The 18,098-nt window shown below is 40.7% G+C and overlaps 1 protein-coding gene across 2 annotated transcripts in view; it reads right to left on the reverse strand.

The window, feature by feature from the left end:
- Nucleotides 1-285: 285 nt before the first annotated feature.
- Man1a1 (mannosidase alpha class 1A member 1) overlaps nucleotides 286-18,098 on the reverse strand; it is a 177,453-nt gene continuing 159,640 nt past the window's right edge. For both annotated transcript variants that reach the window (XM_075945965.1, XM_075945974.1), the window contains exons 10-13: nucleotides 16,002-16,221; nucleotides 15,044-15,216; nucleotides 3,460-3,575; nucleotides 286-3,121 (exon numbers count right to left, since the gene is read on the reverse strand). In XM_075945965.1, coding sequence (XP_075802080.1) covers nucleotides 2,995-3,121; nucleotides 3,460-3,575; nucleotides 15,044-15,216; nucleotides 16,002-16,221 — 636 coding nt within the window. In that variant the 3' untranslated portion in view covers nucleotides 286-2,994. The remainder of the gene's footprint in view (nucleotides 3,122-3,459; nucleotides 3,576-15,043; nucleotides 15,217-16,001; nucleotides 16,222-18,098) is intronic.

The following is an 18,098-nucleotide window of genomic DNA, read 5'->3' on the forward strand; positions in this document are numbered from 1 at the left end:
ACAAACTTACGAACACATACGGCATTCTCTGTGCCTTTTCTGACGTCAGTTTGTTCTTTCCCTTGTACGCCCTGGCGCTGAACTTAGGTTGGATTCCTAGTAAGAGAACCCAGTTTGCCAAAGGCCATGTGTACCAAATCATTCTCAATATAGAGTTTTTAATGGTAACTGTTTTCTTGGCAAGGTATGTAATTGTTAGTAGGATTTGTTACTTCCATGTGTAACCATATACACCTATATACACAGACAGAAGAATCCTTAAAGTCAGAAAAATATGGCACAGGAGAAGATATAGTAAAAGACTTTATTCACAATAGAGAAATTTTACAAATATAATTTTTAAAAATTATGTGTCAATCTATTGTTTCCCATAACATCAGAGATTTATATAAAGTTGGAAATGACAGAATGCACTTATGAACAAATCAAAAACGATCAATGTAAGAATGATACACACAAAAAATATCCTGATAGAGGTCATTGGGTTCTATAAATTGGCATCCAACTCAATGTTTATAATATTAACTGCACAAACTATATCAAAACATATTTCACAAACACAAAAGTAGGTGCTATTTTAACTGTCGTTCTTTAAGGATGTGGATGACACATGTAAATTAAATTGCACAGTTTTGTTGAAAATGAATGCGTTGATGTCTATTTAGAGACTTCAGTTGTTTAAAATTAACACAAAATATAAGCTTAATTTAGTTACATTACTATAATATTAATCTCTTATCTTGTTTACATTTTTGGTGTTCTGGTATTTAAAAAAAAGTCCAAGTTTTAAAACTGAAAAAAATGACTCTTGCCATTGGAGAGCGACATTGTGGTTCAGCTTCCTGTCTGCTCATCCTGGGTCACAAAAGGCACACTACAGTGTAGTCGGCACCCAGAGCCTGACTTGAAAACGCCACCTACTGCCTAGTACTTGCCCGCTTTGTGTGCTCCTTCAAATCAAATGCAAAGAAAATGAGTTAAACAGCTCATCCAAAGAGAGTGAAAATTATAATCGAAATACATTTTGGCCACATGTTTTGGCAGCAAATTTCAATATTTAATATTAGAGTTCTGGGGAAAGAAAGGTTTGCTATTCACTCATTCCTCCTATAGAAGAGAAAAATTTTACAGTCAAATCAAGTTGTGATTAAGGGGTCAAGGCAGGCTGCTTCTACTTAGGTTCATGAAAATGATGTCACAATTCATGAGCTCCATGGATTAGATAGATTACAGGAGGAAGTTACTCAGGTATGCCGAGAGACCTTTTTCCATTTACTAATTTTACAAATTTATGTATTTTGATGTATTCTAATGTACAATACTGGAAACAACCAGGCCACACAAGGTGGTGATCCTACATGGCATCTTTTGAAACCCACCTGAAAGCTGAAATGAGTAAAACTATTGTTTACTGAGATTTCACAAAATAATTCTTTCAAATAAATATGTCAAACAATATGAAACTGACAAAATCAGAAAGTCTGAAGAATATAAATGCACAGAAATCTATACTTCAGCCTAATCCATGGGTTATACTATTTGCTTTGCTGTTGTTGACCACGGTGGGGTGAAGTTGAGATGGTTAGTCTTTGTCCCTTGGTACATACATAATCACGTCGAAGTGGTTTGAGACTTTATCCCTTAGTACATACATAATCACATTCTATCTTTCAAATAAAGAGCAGGTGTGGTAATGCAAGTTATCACCAAATCTGTTCTTGGGAAAATCATTCATATTTCAAAATAAGGTAGAAGAACCATACAATCATTTGGATCGCCTACAGATCAAATTATGAAGGCTTGTGTCTGTTCCTATACATTACTTCTCAGTTAAGATCTTTATGCTGAATGTAACCACACGAAGTACACTGTGTCGGTAAGAGCAAATCAGATTTTCCTTAGTTGAACACGAACAGATACATTGGTAATGCTTCTTTCACTGGGTAAAAGCTCTTTTTCACAAACTGAAGTGAAGTAATTGACTACATCTGGGAAGAGCCCTTTTCAGATCTGAACCAAGTGTGATGTTTCCTTTTCTTAAAGAAAAACCACAGATGCAATGCAAACACATGAACCAGTCATATGGACTCCTCAGCCTCTTGTTAGAGACCAGATTCCAGGACGGACTGGATTCAGTTAAAAGCAAAACCTGGTAGGTTAAAAGTTGCATCGTTTCCCTTTCAAAAATGTAATTCAGTAACGGCGCGTTGCAGAACTCAAGGGCTCACCTTGCTGTGTAGTGGGGAATGGAGGAAATTAAGCAGTACATGATATAGAGACGCCATAGGGCATTTAAAGCAAAAGGAGAGAAGAGTTCAAAAGTGTGGAAACACTAACATAATCAAAACTGAAGACACACCGTGCTTTCTTTGATGAAACGAGGTCAACCTGGCCGGCTCTCTCATTTGAATGGCAACGTGAGTGGAGGACTTAGAAGACATCCTATCAAATAACGATAGACCTCTAAGAGGCTGTCACAGTTATGAGATCTGTCTCTGGTGGCTAGACAAACCAGACTAACATGAACTTGAAAAGGAAAAAAAAAAAAGCTTTTTAATACTTAATTTATTATTATGGCTTTTTGCAACATGGCAAAACATTACAGCTTAAAGCAGACACCATCTCCTCATAGAGGAGGAAAAAGTTTTGCAGTCAAATCAAATCATAATTAAGAGGTCACTGGTAGACTATTCTATTCTGTTTCATGAAAATGATGTCACAACTTCATGAACTCCAGAAACAATAGATTCCTTAAAAAAAAACAAACCAGACAAACAAAATCAGGGATTCCACTATCTGAATAATATAGTAAGGAATTGAGGTTCACTTAGGCTTATAGTAATAAACACAAAAGACTGCAAAACAATTTTAGAACTTAGGATAATCATAGACTTTTATCGATCAATAAAAGTTCATCATGTATCTGATAACGAGGGAAGGAATTATTAAGGTATGCAGCAAGGGAACGAAGCAGAGTAAAATAGAAAATGTTTTTTATTTCTCTTTGACTTCAATTTCCTTCTTCTCTTCTCGGAGGACAGGGAAAGGGTGTGCCTCGGTATTGAATATCCAGTGTTCTAGCGGAAGAAGGTCATCATCAGAAAATATCAAGTACAAATATCTGGAGAGAGAGAAAAATGAGACGATGAGGCTCAAGAAACCATGTCTCTGTACATTTTGTAGAGACCCACTGACAGCAGTCGATTCTCACGCCCACAGTCCTCAACATGGCGTCATTCATGCTCCGGGTGCTAGTGCGTGAGAACCACACAGAAACATTCCCGGTCAGCAATGACCAGAGGCAACTGCACACATAGACTGTGATGTCAAGGCACCTCAATTGAGATGGGGATTACACACTTTGGTCATAATCGGTGTATGATAAATGTGTTCATGGTGAAGACATCTGTAGAGATCTCCTTAGGGACCTGAGCACAATCTGAGGAAAACTGTACTTACTTTAGAGTCTCTGCCAGGAAGAAACTTTGTTGGACGTCATCATAACTCTCACTAGCAAAGTAAACATCCCGTAGGCCCGAGTAGCCTCCATTTACTCGGCAGTGACTTTCCAGGGCCTGGATGGTCAAGAAGAGGGTGAAAAGTCAGTAAAGTTATTATCAGGGATTTTATATTAGACTGTAGACTCAGATAGGACAAGGTTTCAAAGGAAATGGGAGCTTGTGTTTTTGACAGAAAATTTAAAAATTATGACATATGGACTATATATCTTGTCTCAAAAGAAACACTTGCACATTTGGTTTTGGAAAAGTCTGCACTCATTTCTAGCATTGCTACTTTTGGTCTAGAGCAATGATGGCTCCCAAGCTGTGGGTCATGACCCCGTTGGGAGCTGACCAACCTTTCACAGGAGTCCCTAAGAGCAGCGGAAAGCACAGATATTAACATTGCGCGACCCTTTAATACATATTGTGGTGACCTTCCCAACCACAAAATTATTTTCACTGGTACTTCCTAATTGTAACTTTGCTACTATTATGAATTATAATGTAAAATGTCTTTGTTTTCCAATAGTCTTTGACGACCCCTGTGAAAACATAGTTTGATCCCCAAAGGGTTTGTGACGCACAGGTTGAGAAACATTGCTCTAGAGTAAAGACAAGACGAATCAAAGACCACAAGCTACGTCCAACCCACTATTTCTTTCTCTATATAAAGTTTTATTGAACTATGGCTAGACAATGTTCACTTTTCCCGGAGAGAGAGACTATTCAGTTCTGCACAGCCCTTACAGAACAAGTGTCTATCTGGGGCTGTCCTTAGTGTCAACTGGGACTGTAAAACCACTGGTCAATAAAGTGTGCCGGACTCCAAAAGTTTCTACTTTAATCAAATATATTAATTCTCTCTCTGTCTTTCCAGTTAAGGTGTGGTGAACTACTAATGACAGGAAAATGTCTGTAAAAGCATAAACGTCCCCTTCCATTTTGTTATCTGTCCGTGAATTTACTACTGTTTGTTACCTTTGTTTTTCAGAAGATCTCTTTATTTTTATTTTTCTTTGTTTCATACTTTTCAACTTTACTGACGCATTGGTGACAAATCAAAACATCATATATTTAAGATGAATAAATGTGCTGCTTTATGTATGAATTGTGAAATGACTACCACAGGCAAGCTAACCAGCATATCCCTAGCATCATGAGTTGATGTGGGTTTCCCCTCTGTATGCTGTGAATATGTTTTATTGCCATTGGCTAATAAAAAAGCTGCTTTCGGTCAATGCTTTAACACAGTAAAGCCAGGCGGAAAATCTGAACAGAGATGGAGAGAGAGAGTAGGCAGAATTGAGGAGATACCAGGTAGCTGCTGAAGGAAACAGATGCCCAGGAACCTTACTGGAAAACCATGAGCCTTGTGGTAAAATACAAAATAATAGGAATGGATTAACTTAAGATGTAAGAGTTAGGTAATAAGAAGCCTGAGCTAATAGGCCAAGCAGTGTTTTAATTAATATAGTTTCTGTGTGATTATTTCAGGTCTGGGTGGCTGGGAACGAACAAGCAAGCAGACTCTTTCTACAGTGAGTGATATTTTCTTTTTTCTTTTTGGGTGGTGAGACTCCTTGAGAGTGACCCACACGCTGTTAGCCCATGGTGTCACCACGCTGTATAGGAAGCCTTCGAAATGCTTCATCTTTTAGCTGAAATTTTCAAACCCTTTTACCAGTAAAGGTCCTTTTCTTCTTCTGCCCCAGTCCCTGGTAACTGCCATTCTGTTCTATACTGTTAATTATCCTAAGCTCTACACGGAAGTGCTATCTTACAGCATCTTTCCATGTATGGTTTGTGTCTGTTTAAGACAATGTCCTCCAGGTACATCCTTGTTGTTGCAAAGGGCATCCATCTATCTGTCTGTCTGTCTGTCTGTCTGCCTGCCTGCCTGCCTGCCTGCCTGCCTATCTATCTATCTATCTATCTATCTATCTATCTATCTATCTATCTATCTATCTATCTATAGAAAGGCTTTGTGTGAAATACATGGCTATGCATCTCACATCTTTATTTATCCATCTACTGAGGAGCATTTGGTTGTTTCTGTGTTGGCTACTTTGAATCATGCTGCAACAAATGTGGGATTGCAGAAAGCCTTTAGATCTCATTGCATTTCCTTGGATATACGCCCAGAAAAGGGACTGCTTCACCTTACGACAGCTCTGTTTTTAATTTTTAAAGGAACCTCCATACTGTTTCCTATGATGGCCATACCAGTTTATATTGCCACCAACAGTATACAAGGCTCCCCCTTTCTTCACACCCTTGACACCCCTAGTAAACTCTTGATTTTTTTGATAATAGCCATTTTCATAGAAATGAGGGGATCTCACCATGGTTTTGCTTTGGATTCCTCATGATGAGAGATATTAGGACCTTTTTCATAAAGCTTTTGGCTCCTTATATGTCTTCTTTTGAGATCTGATTGAGATTCTTTGGCCTATTGAGATTCTTTGCTCATTTTCAAAATGGGTCTCTTTCATCACTGAGTTCTATGAATTCACCGTTTTGGATATATCCTTATAAGATATATTCACAGAGTGTGCTTGCAAAAACATAGCCATGACACCACTAGGCAATTACATCTTATGGGACTGCCATCATCCGTGTGGTCATAAAGAAAAGTCAACATGCAGTTGTGTGGCTGCAAATGACTGGAAACAATCCCCATGCCCTGTTGCTTCAGTTTGGTTGGTTGTTTCCTCTGCTGTGCAGAAACGTTGTAGACTGGTATGGTCCTGTGTGCTTTATTTGACTTTTGTTGCTGTGCTGGGAGTGTCAGATCCAATAAAGTCCTCACCAGGTAATAGCAAGAAGAGTTTTTGCTCAACATTTTCTCCCAGGAGTTTTATTTATTTCTGAACTTACATTTAACTTTTTAACATATCTTTGTTTTTGTATATTGTATGTATTTTCTAAATTATACAGGCCGCTTGCCTAGTTACCAAGCATATTCCCTTCTAGCCAAGTTAATTTTTATTAACATGGCAAAGTAAAAATTCCCACTCTGCAAAAAACTGCCACCCAAGACCTTGTTCTGATTCAAAGCAAGCTGAGATGGTTCATTTTCACTGTCAGCTTGACTAGGTTTGGGATCACTTAGGAAACACACCCCTGGAAATGTGTGTTTCCAGAAAAGGAAATCAAGGAAGAAAGCTTACTGCTGAATATGGGATTGACCAATCCGTTGGGCTAGGCTCTCAGACTGAATAAAAAAGAAAGCAGGAAATGGATGAGAATCACCATTCATTGCTCTCTGCTTCCTGGCTCTGGATGCAGTGTGAGCAGCTACCTTATGTTTCTGCCGCCATGACTTCCCTGCCCTGATGGACTCCTTCAATAGGAGGCCAAATAAATCCCCCTGCTTGAAGTTATACTTGTTGGGATTTGCGTCACCGTAACAAGTTCAGGAACTAACAGAGAAGTTGGCACTGAGGAGTGGGGCTAGAGCTGTGATAAATGTGGTCACATGGCTTGCAGGCTCTTTGAAGTGTTGGTGGGAGGGCTATGAAGAGGGTGGAGAGGTTGGCTGAGGAGCCCCACAGTGCCATAAACAAAGCTTAAGGGGCCCTTTTGGGAAAAATGTGGACGGAGGAGATCCAACTCATGATGATGCAGCAAGGAACAAGAATAAAACTAGGAACAAGGCTAGAAGATATTTTGCTGCATTGTTCTTTTGTCCAGAAAATGTGAGTGAGCCTGGCATTCAAGAAAAATGGACTAAATTGTTTTGTGTGTGGAGTGGAATCTGAAAACAGCATAACATGTAGGCCGGGCTGTGATTATTTCTTAGTACATGCATCCAGATTTACAGCCAAAGAGAAAAAAGTATAGCAGAAAGATTTCAAAAATATTAAAAAGATTAACTCATCTAAGCTACTTCACACCTTGCCCTGGGACTATGGGAAAAGTTCCCTGAGGGTAAGACCTCATCATCCAAAGTTGGAATTTGTAGAATTAGTTTAGAAGGAGAAAGCCTGGATTGAGAATGCTGGAAACCAACTAGCTTGGAAAGTGATTCTCTGTGTTCAGTCACCAGAGTACACAGAGGCCACTACAGCCAAGGCAGAGGGGAGCTAGACTACTCCTGAGCTGGCAGTAGACCCTGGCGGTGCTGTCCATACAGTGGTAGTTCTATAGGCATGCAAAACACAAGAAATCCTGGGTAACTAAATTGTATATCAAGATTCCAAAAAAGTGGCTGGGGCTAGCATTGTTGGGCAGAGTTGAATTCCACACCAGGAGGCTCTGAGAGGCCCTTGCAAAGTCTAAATTGCAATGGAGATACCATGATGTTGGGGTTGCCAAGACTGTTGGTCATCTTTTGAGGGTAACAGTGGGCTTTATGTGAAACAGCCCAAGGTGAGGGTATATGTGCTGCAGTTTACAAAACTGAAGAAGAAGGGTTACTTTATAGCTTTTGAATCCCAGATTATGCCACTGAAAACCCTAGATGCCAGGCATGGAGCTCTAGGTTTTTTGTTTTCCTTTTCCTTGAGCTTTGGTTTGTTTGATCAGTCTTTCTTTGCTATATACTCCCATTTCTCCCTTTGGAATGGAAACCTTTACTCTATGTCCCTGTATATTGGAGGTATATAACATGGAATTTTGGTTATGGAGAAGATGATGGTTAAAAGATTGCTTTAAGTCTCAAAACTCTGGACTTACGCTTTTGAACAAAACTAGAATTGTTACAACTTAGTGGATAGATTCTTGCAGGTAAATTTACCATTGTACATTGTAAGTGGCCCTGAGTCCTTTCAGAGGATAAGGGGAGAATGCTGCAGATTAAAGTACGGTTGAGTACCAAGTTGAGTTGTCAAGCTGAACTTGTGATGGTTCACTGTCTACTGACGGATTGGGAGGCACCTATGAGAAACACCTCTGAGCATATTTGTGAGGGTGTTTTCAGAGGACTTAATTGAGGAGGGAAGCCCCACTCTCAGTGTGTATGGTACCATGGATACAGGTCCAACAAACAGGAGAAAGCATCATTTCTCTCTGAATCATGTCTGTGGATATAAATAGCAATTCCAAGTTTGCTGTTCCCACCATGATGACTGTAACCTCAAAACATGATCTTAAAAATGTTCTGTTTTAAATTGCTTTTGTTGTCTATTTTGTAAAGCAGACAGACAATTAACCAGTAAAGCAATTTACACAAAAAAGCAAAGATTGAGATTAAGATCACAATACTGTAAGAGTAATAGCGAAAAGCAGAAAATATAAGCAAGGAAAAGTTACTCTTAATTTCTCCTTCTGATTTCTAGGAACGTTTGTTCTCTCTTATAAATTACAATCTGGTCTTTCTTTTATAAACATGTGTATATGTATGTTCATGTATGTGTGAATTTATATATATGGAGCCTGGAGAATAACTTCAAATCTTAATCTTATGAAGGCAGTCACCTCCTTTGAGAAAAATCTCTCAATTGCCTGAAGCTAATCAATTAGGTTAAATTGACTGGCTATCCATCACCAGGGATCCTCTTGTCTCTACCTATAATGTTGGGATTAAAGGTGCATGCTGTTGAGCCTGGCTTTTTGTGGGAATGTTGGGAATTGAACTGAGGTCCTCATGCTTGCAAAGCAAGTACTTTATTAACGAAGCCATTCTTTGGCTACTCTGATGTGGGAGTCCCCTCTGTATGCTGTGAATATGTTTTATCACCACGGATTAATAAATAAGCTACTTTGGCTTATGGCAGGGCATAATAGAGCTAGGCAGGAAAACTAAACTGAATGCCGGGAGAAAGAAGGCAGAGCCAAGAAGAGCCATGTAGCTGCCGAAGGAGAAAGAGACCAGAACCTTACTGGCAAGTCACAGTCTTGTGGGGATACACAGACTAATAAAAGTGGGTTAATTTAAGATGTAAGAGCTAGCTAGAAATATGCCTAAGCTATCAGCCAAACAGTGTTATAATTAATATAGTTTCTGGGCAACTGGGAAATGAAAATACAGTCTCCGTTTACACTACTCTTTTTACACGTTTAATAATACTTCACCGCCCCCACCAGACATTACATGTCTTTTCATGTTAGCTGAGAGAAACTTTCATTAGCTAGAAAAGGGGTTTGAAAAAATTATGCTTTAAAAATGGAGCTCACAAAAGAAGAAAAAGAAAGCATGTAGCAGCCACTATGGCTCATGAGCAAGCAGGGACATTATACCTAGTGCTCAAGCAGATACGGATAATGAGGCCATTGGGTTTTCATATCAGGGACAGAGAGCAGAAGAAAAGAGAACAGTAATTCCTAAGGAGAAGCACTTAATTGCTAGGTTAAAGAAAACCCCGCCAGTATGACACATGAACAAAGAAAAATTCTCCATGGTTTAGTTATTAAAAATTATTCTAGAAAATGAAATAATAAGTTTAAAAAGATGCTTCAATTAAATTCCAAATATTACACAATAAAACCAAATTGAGGGAGAACCCTAAAGGCAACATCCAATTCCTATTACTTTTTCCTTTTTTTTTTTTTAATTAGGAAAGGCTATCAAAAGCAGCCAAGTATTAGATGCATGGACTAAGCCAAAATTAATTTGTAAAAAAGGAAAACAGTCAGCATTTAATAAAGAAACTGGTGAGGTTACTCTGGAATATAATGGAACCCACTTTCCAGATATTTCTTTAAAACTACCTTAGTCACAAAACCTTTTCTTGGTTATTCCCTTGAAGCTCTTGGGTAATGACCAGCTGAGCCAGCCAGGCACAGTGATTAGCTATCCCTTCTGTCCATGGAAGGTTCCGTGAATTTGCTTATTTGGTGAAGATGGACATAGTGGCACAAGCCTCTAGTCTCAGCATGTAGGAGGCTGCGGTAGGAGAATTGTGAGTGCGAGGCCAGGCTGGGCTATCTAATGATACTCTGTGAAGTAGACAACAAAAATCCAACTATCTGCTTATCTAGTCATGCATCTGTCCAACCAACCCCCCCCCCCCCCCCAAAATCAGAAAATGAAGAGAGATAAAGAGTTGTCTTTGGATATAGCAAACACATAGACATCTTTCTTTACAATTTGTACCCAGACATTCTTTTTCCTCCCATAAGTTCTCATAGGGCAACAGGCACAATATTTATGTTGGCTAGTTTATGTCTAATTAACATAAGTTATAGTCATATGAGAGGAGGGAATTGAGAAGCCACCCCCATAAAATCAGGTTGGAGGCAAAGCAGGGAGAGCATTTTCTTAGTGACTGAAGTGGGAAGGCCCCGTTCATCGTGGGTTCTCTAAGAAAGTAGGCTGAGCAAGTCATGAGGGGCAAGCAAGTAAACAGCACCACTCCATGGCCCCTGCATCAGCTCCTGCTTCCAGGTTCTTTCTCTGCTTGTGCTCCTACTCCGACTTTTGCCAGTGATGGACAGCGATGCGCAAGTGTAAGCAAAACAAATCCTTTCCTACCTAGTTTGCTTTTGGTCATGGCGTTTCATCACAGCCATAGAGATGCCAACTAAGACAATAGTCAACCATGCAAATTGGGGAGAGAGGGACACTGACCTCAAGTCTACATTTCTTAATCGTGGGCCCTGAGATCCCTTAACATGGGTAGTGCCCTCAACATGGGTTTGCAGTGAGAATAAAAGAAGGCCAAGGAAAGGTTGCCACAGTGCAAAGACCTTTCAGCGGTCTAGCTATTTACACATTTTTGAGGCTCCATGTAAATTAAAAATAATTTACAAGTGAGGATAATGGGAAGCACACTTTTTACTTTCATATAACTGAAGACCCCATGTCAAAGTCTAAATGCACTCGTATGCACGGCTGGAAATGCTATTACGAGCCCTCGTTTCTTGTATAATTATTATGAGCTAATAACAAAGTCTCCAAACAAAAGTCTAAATGTTGTCTTATCAGGACTGCGAAGCTGGGTACAGCAGGTTTCCTGGGCCTACATGATGGATTCCGAGTCTAGCCGTTTCTCAGCAGTGGGTGCAGTCACATCTTGGGCAGATCATTTCATTAGTCTGCTCTGGTGGTACTTGGCCTCTGGGCATGTTGTGCAAGGGCTTATTTGATTAGGGGCCAAATGTGCTGCAAAATGATCTAATAGCAGACAGCAGGACGTAGAGACTGTCCAAAGTGACTGTAGCTCGAACCCATGGATGTAAGAGAATCTTTACCCTAACTGATTATAACTTGGGGTTGGGTCACGTAGGTTGATAAACAGCAGAATGAGGCAAACTCTTAGGAAGCATTGCTGTGAAGACAGGAATTAGATAGTCGATCCATGGAGATTTGCAAGAGTATACCTCAAGCTGTAATGCCACTAAGGCTGTCTGTCGGCTTGAGATTGCTCTGGTCTCAAGGACAGAAAACAAAGACCCAGGTAACACAGACACATCAAAGAGCTTTTGGAAAGAGGGATTAAGTCTAGGGAGTTGGAAGCAGAAATGGGAGCGAAACACTGCTCTCAGATTCAGAATGCTGGTGTGGAAAGGGTGGGGCCCGAGACATAAAAGAAAACCATGGAGAAAGCAGAAGTCCCACCAGCTCTGATCTTCTGTGGATCAGGATGAGGTATTACCAGTATAAATAAACAGGCACAACTATTATTCAGATAAATCCTCTGCCAGCTGTCACATAGTCAGTTGGGACCAATGCAATCCAGTTCGTGCCATTGCTGAGAGATAGCAAATTAAGTACCAGCTGCAGGGTTACTTCGTTAGGTGTGTTCACCAGTACCTGAGCGAGATGACTGGCAGACTGCTATGTATCCAGGAAGGCAGGCTCCAGGGGCATATATGCTATCCTAACTTTTAGAAATAATAATCCTATTTGATGAGACGTGGAAATCAATTTTACTGAGTGTCTCAGTGAAAGAATGCGGGGAAAAGGTTTTTTCTTTATTTTTCTATTGCTTTGTTTTGTTTTTGTTTTCTGGTGAGGCAAGATGGCGGCTTACGAATGCTTTGCAGACTGAAAGCGGAAGTGAAAATAGTCCGGAGTGAAATAGCTGGAGCTCAGCTCCGGTAACTAACATTGCGGGGGCCATAATGTCAGTGTAGGCCAGAGCTTCCTGAATCAGCCAAGAGAACAACGGGACCTTTGGTGAGGGAAATCACACTGCAGAGGGGCTTCTGCGTTACACAGCCAAGATGTGGAAGGCCACAGCTGGAAACCATGTCAGACTGGCCTGGCAGGTAGAACTTGCTGTCTTCAGAAGACTGAAAAACTGAAATGCAGAAGAACTCCAGCTCACCAGACCTTACGGATTCTGGTTTCAAAGCAACTTCTGTCCATTCAAATTAGGAAATGAACAACTTTGTAGTTAAGTTCTTTCTCCGTTAATACAAAGTCTTTGAATTGATGAGGACTATCAACACAGCAAAAATTAAGGAGGCGGATGTTGTCTTTCAAATTTCCCTCTCTCTGTATGTGACAGTGCTATCACCTCAATATACTTTTATAAGCATCTGGGAGATGGACTGCCTATGGGGTATTATCTTAGTATCTTGTACTTGGTTGGAAGACCCAGGGAATGGCACCATTCCCTGGATGGGATTCTGGACTACATGCATGGAGAAAGGCCAGTAAGCAACAGCATTTCCTAGTAGTGTGACCAGTTGCTTCAAACGCCAGCTGCCTTGACCTCCCTCCACCATGGACTGTACCTTCTGAACTGTGAGTCAGAACAACAGAATAAACCCTTTCTCCCTTAAATAGCCTTTTACCACCACATCAATAAGAGAAGCAACTAAGACTGTGTGTGTGTGTGTGTGTGTGTGTGTGTAACACAAGTCAGAAGACAACTTTGGGTACTGATTCTCACTTTCCATCTTGTTTGTGATTTGGCTCTCTTGTTGTACGCCCCAGGCTAGAGGGCCCATGGACTTCTGTGGATTCTCTGATCTCTGCCCCTCACCTTGTTGTAGGAATACTAGGGTAAGAGGCACAGCTACCATGCCGGGCTTTATGTGGGTTCAGGGTTCTGGGGATTTAGATTGCTTGCCAGGTAAGTACTTAACCACTGAGCTATGTCCCTAGCCCAGAATGCTGTGTTTGAGGAGACAGTTACATAGGTGATTTTTGACAAGTTCCTACATTTTAGTTAGTTCTCTTAAAAAATAAACACAAACAAACAAAAAACAAGCAGCAGAGGCTGCAAGTAGGAAGTTTGCTGAGAATTCTGTTAGTGGGTAGGGAAGAGGAGCAGGGAAGGAGTAGTTCGTGCAATGAGCAGCTTCCAGCTGTGTGCAATGGAGGTCAGTCCCAATGGACATGACAGGAGGGTTGTACTACGCGATCTCTATTTTAAGATAGGATCTCCTGTAGCTAGAGGTGGTTTCTGAGCATGACACTGAGCTTCTGATCCTGTTGTTTCTGGAGTGCTGGAATTCTGGGCATGCACTGTCATGCCCAGTATGTGGTACAGGAGTCAGAACCCATATGTGCTGTGATGCAAGCAGTCTAGCAAACGAACCACACCCCCGGCCCTGGGATTAGATCTGATGAAATACGATATTCTTGATGCTTCCAGTTTAAACCAGTCTTTGCAATTCAGGCTCATAATGCCTTTTCAGGCCGCGGCACAGCCAGCCTGTTATCACCGAAACTGATTGGGAATTCACTTTTAACACATTTGCTTCCAGAGGGGGAAAATGTAAATTTAAACCCATGGAATCACTACTGATTGAATATAATTGGGAAACTGAATATTTTACTTAAAAATGGCTGACGGTCAGTGATAACAGACACACTCAGTAAAAAGAACAGCAAGGAAGGTTCATCGGTGGTTTCCTCAGGTGTTAGTTAAGATTGCTCGGACTTCCCAAGACCTCTGAGAGAAGGCCTTCAAGCTCAGTGTGCAAGCTTTCTAACAAGGACTGGGGAGATCAGAGTGTAATTAAAGCATTTGCTTCTTCTTATTCTCCACGTTTCCTCTCGCTCCTTTTAGATACATAGCTCTTAAAACTAGACATGATTTGATGTAGGCAGCTGAGGGCTGCTCTGGCACCTAGCACAACCGACTAGGGAGATGTGTGGTAGGAAGGGACCCAAGAGAAACCGCTAATGCACCACACTGAGACAGATTAGAGAAAGGCAATTAATTGGTGAAGAACCCTTGCCCAAGGAAACCGTTCTGTTGAGTTCTTTCTAGATGTAAGTGAATGACTCACTCCAGGCGAAAGCACAGGGTCAATGGGAAGAGCATGGATTCTGAAGTGGTGACTTCATGTAGCTAACAACCAGCGCTGAACATCCAGAAGCTGTCCACAACCCCACAATCCCAGTGGAATGAAGCAACCATTCTTTCTACAGTTAGGGTAACTTCATCCTGTCACATACCCTTCTATGTCCTCCAGTCTTCTAGTCTACCTGTAATACAGTTACACCATTGTTCCATAAAGCAAACCTATGGAATGACTTAACTGGCAACAGGCAGTCCTGAACGGAACAAACTTGAAAAAGCTAGGGAAATCTCAGAAAAGTTGCCATAACAGATTGGTAGACCATGTTGAACATTTTTTTTTTTTTTTTTGTGCACCAAGAAACTGATCTGTAAGAAACACGCAAATGCAAACGTCACCTCTACGGCTTCCCAGGCCCAGGTCCTGTACTTGGGGTCATGAGTCAGTCGCCACATGTACATGTAAGTCTCGATGACTTCTGGCCGTAAAATGTAGTACTTCTCATTCTGCCTCGTGGCAATGGCTTCTACACCACCATCAAATCGGAAAGCTTCTGGTCCCAGCTTCATGTCTAAAGCACAAGCAATCACTTAATAAGGGTCACCTCCTGAATAAGGCTACACAGTCTTGACAAAATTGTCAAGTACTTGGTCACACTGAAGATAGAAGCAAGAGTGGCCCTTTCAAGGGCTGGTTATACACACCATACAACACACAATAGTCAACAGATTTCTAAGTCTGAGTTATCCAAAGGAATCTATTTGAGAAAATGTCAACCATTCCTTTTTTTCCTCATTATTTATTGAACACCCACCAGGTGTTTATAAACGTAAAGTTTATAAAGTCCCGCAGCCATTTGTTAGGTAACTGGAAGCCCAGTGGTTGAGAGTTCTCTTAGTATGTCACCAAAGGCCAGTTACTTAATCTTCGTGTTTAAATGCTTATTTTATAAATAGGGAGCCGGACATATAATCTCCTTATGGAACTTTCGGGAAGTTTCTTTTTGTATCAGAGCAGAGACCTTTACACAGTGTTATTGACAGCAAATGAGACTGACTTAACTTGTATGGCCAGTGACTTGACACACTGAGATGTGTATTTTGTATAAAAGCAATGACTTTTAAGTAAAGGCCTAAGTTCCTTTAAGATATTAGCATCATCAAACTTCACCGTGCTTTTCTTTTCTCCCTCCCTTCCATCCTTCCTTATTTTGCTTCCATCTTTCCCTTCCATTCTCCCTCCCTCCCTTTCTTCCTCATCCTCCTTCTTGTTGCCCATAGCTATGGAAAAGCTCTTTATTGCGTACAATCAAATTATGGGGGAATGGACACCGAATGAAGAATAACAAGTACTCACAGGTGCGATTGTAAGATTCATGACAGGTGCGGGCAATTTCAGCTCCAAGTTCAAGGTAATGTTGGGCCCGGGCTTCTGGAGCGCCATCTGCCCCAAGTGCAAACATGCCCCCTGCGAAGCACGTCAGGTGGCCCATTTTGTGTTCCAGGAGGCCCCCCTTCCACTCAGCAATGTACGTTAGTCCCCCGCTGGACTTGCGGATCAGGTGAGTCTCAATGGCCTGGAAAGAAAACATTTTTGATAGTCTGTGACTTTTCTAAAATTTATAATGAGTTCTATATTATCATCGTATCATCAACTATTTGCTTTTCTCTCATCTTTTTCTTTATGAGACATGGGTTTGCCACAGACCACTGATTACCTTGAACTCATTATGTAGGGTAGGCTGGCCTCTCACAGCAATTCTCCTGCCTCAGCTTCTTGAGTGCTAGCATAGAGGTACGTGCCAATGACACTCTCAGTTTTATACTATAATTAAAAATGTATGTATCCATCTATCCATATATATAGAAAACTTGCTATTTGAGTTTGTTGTCACGAAGCTAAGCTGATCTGAAACATTACTGCTTTCTGTGTTCCACCCTCAACTCCTGCTTCATTTATTTACCTAGTTAGAATCTTTCCTGTTGACACAGCCCTAATGGCTTTGTTTGGCTGCATGACCAAACACTTACAGTTCTCATTCACTAAATGCCATTCCCTTCTCACAGAGAGGACACCGAGGCCATGTCTGAGTTGATTCTGTACAAAGCTTGTATCCCAGTGTAGATGGCAAACAGAACATGCTAGGGTCTTAGTTCGAGTATGGTGGCGTTACTGTTTTCTCCCACATAGCTCGAGCAGGACAACAGAATGGAAAGATGGGTTGTTCTGGAGTCAGATTATATGGCTCCAAATTATAGCTCTGCTGCAGGCCATTTATTTCCTGTATCTATGTCTCAGGGTACTCCTCATCCGTTAGATGGGAACAATGCTCTCTGCTGTGAAGATTACAGCGTTTTGTTTTTAAAAGAACTCTGTATTGAAACCAGGAAGTCACTTATTTACAACTCGTCTGTAGCAAGAAGCTGATTGGAGGGTTTGGGGCGATGGTTCAGACAGGGAACCTGGCAACAAACTGGGAGTGGTGGCGCTTGCTGTAATCTCAGTGTTGGGGAGGAGAAACGCAGAAAAGCCTGGGCCCTGCTTTGCTGGCCAGCCAGTGTAGCCTCAGCAGTGAGCGCCCGGCCAATGAGAGACCATGTCATACACAAAAAAATGAGGTGAATGGCTTCTGAGGAATGAGCCCTGAGTTGACTGCTGGCTTCTCTAAGCTCACATATGCACCCACAGATACAGAGAGAAATTAAGTCAAGCTCTTCCCCTGTTTATTCTATTAAGGAATATATATATTACTGTATAGTTCAAATTTTAAAACAAATGAAAATATTTAAATCTAGGATAAAAATAATATTTACAAAAATTATTTATGTGACAAAATATTTTATTTATGTCCATGAACTATTGATACTATCAGAAACTAGATTAGAATAAAATAAGCCTTGTATTTAAAAAGTCAAAAAGTATGAGGCATGTTGGAAATGACTAATTTCCAATGATCTTAGTAGAGGATGATCCACACATCGGGACACAGGAAGGAAAGGCTCAGGTGGGATCTGCAGCGACTGCTGCTGTCAGGAAAAGGAGGGTTTTCAGGACGCACGTTGAGAAGACAGAGAAGAATGATGGAAAAATATGCCAACAGATGAGACCTTCTCTACCTTTATTAAAAATAAACAAATAAAAGCAAGACCGTAAGAAATAAATGAAGACTGCTGTGCTCATTAGCTGTGCTTAAGCTAATTTTATTGATGGTTTAGTTATTACATTAATATTTCATTCTCATTTAATGCAACTGAACATCTTAGCTATTTACACTTCTCATAACACAAATTGCAATAAAGTCCTTCAAGCAGATACTTGTTCATCACCCAAGAAATTATTCTTTCTACATGGCAAGAGTAATAGCTTTTGAGCACAGATTAAAGAAACATTATTACCCTGCTATGGAGAGCGAATAAAGTACTATATTATTTTCGCATGAGTCTGATCAACTCG

The sequence above is a fragment of the Microtus pennsylvanicus genome, chromosome 1 (genome assembly GCF_037038515.1).
Source record: "Microtus pennsylvanicus isolate mMicPen1 chromosome 1, mMicPen1.hap1, whole genome shotgun sequence".
NCBI lineage: Eukaryota > Metazoa > Chordata > Mammalia > Rodentia > Cricetidae > Microtus > Microtus pennsylvanicus.